Source organism: Terrapene carolina, unplaced genomic scaffold (genome assembly GCF_002925995.2).
Source record: "Terrapene carolina triunguis isolate 2854851 unplaced genomic scaffold, T_m_triunguis-2.0 Scaffold119, whole genome shotgun sequence".
Lineage (NCBI taxonomy): Eukaryota > Metazoa > Chordata > Testudines > Emydidae > Terrapene > Terrapene triunguis.
The window spans coordinates 1,549,282-1,554,509 of record NW_020664470.1 but is presented as its reverse complement, the minus strand read 5'-3'; the positions used below and the strand labels follow the sequence as shown (position 1 = coordinate 1,554,509).

General features: G+C 41.4%; 1 protein-coding gene across 1 annotated transcript; it reads right to left on the bottom strand.

Annotated features, from left to right (window-relative positions):
• Positions 1-1,969: 1,969 nt before the first annotated feature.
• Positions 1,970-2,926, bottom strand: LOC112104732 (olfactory receptor 11A1-like). The gene has a single exon (XM_024197227.1). It carries the CDS (start codon positions 2,924-2,926, stop codon positions 1,970-1,972), a length of 957 nt encoding a protein of 318 aa, XP_024052995.1.
• Between the last annotated feature and the right edge of the window lie 2,302 nt (positions 2,927-5,228).

The window sequence follows — 5,228 nt, the reverse complement described above, 5'->3', positions numbered from 1 at the left end:
CATTGCCCTGGCTGGAGATTCCTGGAATAATTTTCCAGGGCTTTCTCTGGCCAGTGTAAGATCTCTTTCCACTGCATGAAGAGAGAGCACTTGAACAGTCACTGGGCCAGAGAGACTCAATAGCCTGGTGCCTCCAGCATTCACCTGGTAATCCCTGGTCCAGTGGCTAGTTAATTATTTAACAATGGGGAAGTGTTTAAACAGGGAACTAACATGACATTTGCACACCCCCCCCCGCCAGCCAATTTATTTTTGGATAAAATGAAAATGAGGGACTCTGAGCTCAGCTGCTCACTTTGAGGGGAAGAGTAGAACTGACATTTTTTAGAGTCCTAGGGTCAGATTTTTACAGCGATTTAGGAACATAAATGGATTTTTCAAAAATATCTGTTGAGCTTTAGGCACCTGGATGCTTTTGAACATCCCACTAGGTGCCTAAATACCTTAAAAATCTGGCCCTTCAGTGACTTATGCAAGATGGCACGGGGGTCTATAGCAGAGCACAGATACAAGCCCTGTTATCTAGCCACTTCATTACCCATAGTCTACTTAGATTGCAAGCTTTCTGATGCAGAGATTTTTATCCCCCTATGTTTGTACAATCCTGGGACAAAGGGGCTCCATTCTCAGTTGACTCTTGGGAATAATCAGAACTAGAATGTGCTAATTTTATTTTTAAATTCTAATTTTATGCAACAAGCCCATCTGTACAAAAATGTAAAGAATAGGTAGGCTTGATAGAATTTTATTTTAATTTTTCTTATAATTTCAATGGGTAATATTCATGTTTATTTTTATTTTTAGCTATTTAAATTTTCATGGTGGGGGAAACTATGCAGGGTTAAGACTATGGGGGTCAGACAATAATTATTTAATCATAGTTGATGGTCAGATTCAACAAGTTTAATGCTTGTTAAAACACAAATGGTCAATATCACATGTCAAAATATATAAAGTAAATAGCTTTACATCAAACTGTAATAAATTCTCAAGAAGCATTTTTCTTTCTTTGCCCATCTGTAAATTTCAATTTTTATGGAGGGAAATATCTTTGTTGGATTGTTTGTATGCAGTGAAATCTGCATTTACTGACCATTACTGATAAAAATCAATGCTTCCTAGCCTAAGAATAATTAAGTACAATTTCAGTACAACATATCAGAGGTCACTCCTCTGCCCGGAGGTCTCAGTGAAAGTTTTCAAGCGCTCACACCCATCACAACAACAACAAAAACATTTTAATAACTGGTACCCCTAATCTTTACCACAAAACAAGTATTAGTCCTAGAATGGAGTGTGTGTGGCCAGTCGACCTAACGTTCTGATCTGGCTCCCATCACATTCTAACTGATGAGCTCACAGTTAAAAATGTGCGTGTTATTTTCAGGCTGAATTTGTCTAGCTTCAACTTTAAACCTCATCCATTTCAATGGGTGTTAGGTGCTTTTAAAAACCCTACTAGGTGCCTAAATTCCTTTAAAAATCTGTCCTTAAGCGTAATTATTATCATTACCATTGATACTTGTGGTGCCCAATTTATTTATAGAAGAAAGGTACCATTTATTATTGTTATTATTGATGGCTGATTACATGTAGACTGTCTGTTTCTTAACTTTTAAACTTTTAAACTTAAACTTCTAATGGCCTCCTCTTATTTTTAAGCAGAGGCACGCTACTCTAGCCATAGGCACCATCTTTATGCACCTAAATCCTTTAAAAAATCTGGCTCAGAGAGACTAAATTCACGATCACAAGGGCTTTGAGGAAAGCAAAGAACAGAATGCAGGGTAGCACCTCAGCCACTGGACTCTTCCTCTGTAGCTGTCAGTAACCTTAGTGTGCCATCACTCTCTCTAGTGGAATTCCAGTTGCCAGCATCAGGCTACCCAGAATGTGCTGCTCTCACTCATTCAAGCATGTTAATTTACCCCTATTTCAGTTGAACCTAATGGAATGAGATCAGATCATCTTAGCTCTTGCAAAAAGCTCTCTGTTTATTGGCAGTCTTTCTCCTCAGGGCTTTGTGTACTTCTTTGTTTCTCAGACTGTAGATGAGGGGGTTGACCAGAGGAGTCAGGATTGTGTAGAAGACAGAGAACACTTTGTTCAGGTCTCGCAGTGTATTGTTGTCTGGGAGCATGTAGACAATCATGATGGTTCCATAGAAAATGGTCACCACAATGAGGTGAGAGGAGCAGGTGGAAAATGCCTTTTGCCTCCCCCTGGTGGATGGGATTCTCAGGATGGTGGTGATGATGCAAACATAGGATGACAGGGTTAACAGAAATGGTGTCACTGTGAATATAAAGGCCATGATGAAAGTCAGAAGTTCAATGAGGGTGGTGTCGCTGCAGGAGAGTTTTACAATTGGGGAGAAGTCACAAAAGAAATGGGGAATTTCATTGGAGTTGCAAAAAGTTAATTGTGATGCCAAAAATATCACTAAGCAATTGGCCAAGAAAGCACTTATCCAAGAACTAGCCATTAGCTGAAGGCAAAATTTGCTGTTCATAAGGGCTGCATAATGCAGGGGGTTACAAATTGCTAAATACCGGTCAAAAGACATTATGGCAAGGAGATAACTTTCTGTAGCTGCCAGAGAACCAAAGAAATAAAATTGTGTGATGCAACCACTAACAGAAATGGTTCTGTCTCCAGTCAGGAGACTGGCCAGCACCCTGGGCAGGATAGTGGAGGTGTAGCAGGACTCCAAGCAGGACAAGTTCCCCAGGAAGAAGTACATGGGTGTGTGAAGGTGCTGATCAGCCACAACTAACACAACGATGAGGATGTTCCCCACCATTGTCGCAATGTAGATCACTAGAAACAGCAGGAAGAGAAGAAAGTGCAGTTTCTGGAGGTTCCCAAATCCCAGGAGGATGAATTCTGTGATGGATGTTTGATTTCCCAAATCTGCATTTGCCATGGGTTGTATCTAGAGAAAATCCAACAAAACCTGGAGGAGAACATGGACAATATATATATTTAAAGTTTAATGGAGCCAGTTAGAGACTGGAATTTCCATTCTATGGGAAATTCTGAAATTTCAAAACAATTTTTTTTCCAAATTGGAATTAAATATTAAATTTCCCATGGAACAAAGATTCTGAAAGTTTTGGATTTGGAAACATCAAAATGTTATATTTTGATAATATTGATGCATTTCATTTTGATAATGTCCAAACATTTCACTGAGATAAGGTAACACTGTTGCCTTTTGATAATGTGGTATTATTTTGTTTAGACTCTCCTATTATATTAAAATATTAAATATAATATTGTATGAATAATATTAAATATAATATATAAACACAATAGAATATTAACATGACTATTTTAATATAACATAAAACTCAAAACAAAAAGAATTGAAATGATAAAGCAGTCATGGTCAAACCACAGCTCGTGAGTCGCATGCGACTCTTGTACAGGTAAAGTGCAGCTCACAGATTTTCCACCCGCCCCATTCTCCGCCTACCAGACAAGGGGAAGGGAGAGCTTCTGCCCTGTGGCAGGGTGGTCTTGGGGATTTACCCACAGGAGGCACTGAGGCTCAGGGCACACCTGCTGGGCTCAGGGCTTCAGAAGGAGTGGGGCCGAAGCCCCAGCAGGTGCACCCCACGGGGCAGAAGCCCAGAGCCCTGACAGGCATGGTTCTCGAACTTCTGAAGATTATTATATATGACTCAAAGGGTCAGAAAGTTTGGCCACCCCTGTGATAAAATAAAAATGAAATGCTTTGACTTTTCTTCCTTAGAAAATGTTGACAAAATTGACACCTTCTTGTAAAACCTTTTGATTTTTCCATTGAAAAATGCTCCACCAACATTTTTTGCCTAGCTGTAAAATTTAATACATTTGTAATGAAGTTGGAGCTGCCTTGTAAGAATTGATGGATACTGTATGTTGACCTGGTGATTGAGATGTTTTCTGTGGGTATGTCTACACAGCCCATGGTAGTGAGCCACCCAGCTTGAGTCAACAGACTTGGGCTTGCTGGGCTCAAGCTTCTGCACTAAAAATAGCTGGGTAGACATTCTGACATGGGTTCTGAAGCCTAGGGAGTGTGGTGGGCTCCAGAACCTGAGCCACAACTGGAAATCACTATCTAAACAGATATTTTTAGCGTGGCAGCTCACGTCCCACTTGCCTGAGTCTGTTGACCCAGGCTAGGATGCTCACTGCAATGGACTGTATATGAATAAATTGGTTCAACTCAATAGGACTTTGTCTGGAATACAGGCAGGAAGGAAGAGATGACTCCAGATAGCCTCCTATCAACTGATGCAAGAGCAATTAAGGGACAAGGCCGGATCCTTGCCTAGGATTGTAGCTCCATCTCCTGCTGAGGCTACAGAACTGGTTTGTCTAGTCCTGGTCTATCCCTAAAACTTAGGTCAACCTAATTTCATGCCCCGTGTAATGCAGTTAAGTCAGCCTAACTCCCACTGTAGGTGCAGCTAGGTCAACGTAAGAATTCCTGTGTCAAGTAGCTACTCCCTCTTGAGGGGGTGAATTGACTACAGCAATGGAAAATCCCCTTTAGTAGCTTTAGCAAGTGTCTATACTACAGTGATGCTGCTGTACTGCTTGCATTGTAAACATACCCTTAAAAACAACCCAGGACAGGCCAAGCACAGAAACAACAACAACGACACACATCTGGCAAGATTTCAAGGGACACTCAAGAAAGAAGCAGTAGTTGCTTGGGGGAACCAGAGTAAGACACAGGAACCTGCTGGGGGTATCGGAAGAAGCTAGGCCAGCCTAGGTTGTCATCATGGCAAGGTATGGCTTGAAATGAGAGAGACAATTTCATAGAGTTTAAGGCCAGAAGGGACCATCAGGTCATCTAGTCTGATCTCTTGTATATCACAGGCCACCACATTTCACCCAGCTACCTCTCATTGAATCCAAAGCATTTCAGTATTCAGGAGACTAAACCGTTGTGTGCCACAGGCAGAGAACAGGGGGGACCAAGGTGCCACCAATGCCTGAGGCCCCTGTGACTGCAGGGAATTGTTTAGATGAGATATGCCCAGCCTATGCAGAGGAAGGCAGAAAAAACCCATGGTCCCAGCCAATCTTAGTATAGAAGCAAGATCCCTTCCCTACTTCTACTTAACATTCTCCTGTTTATATATCCCAGGGTCACGTTAGCCCTTTTTGCCACTGCATCACCATGAGAGCTCATGTTGAGGTGATTTATCTACAATGGTAATGAGTCC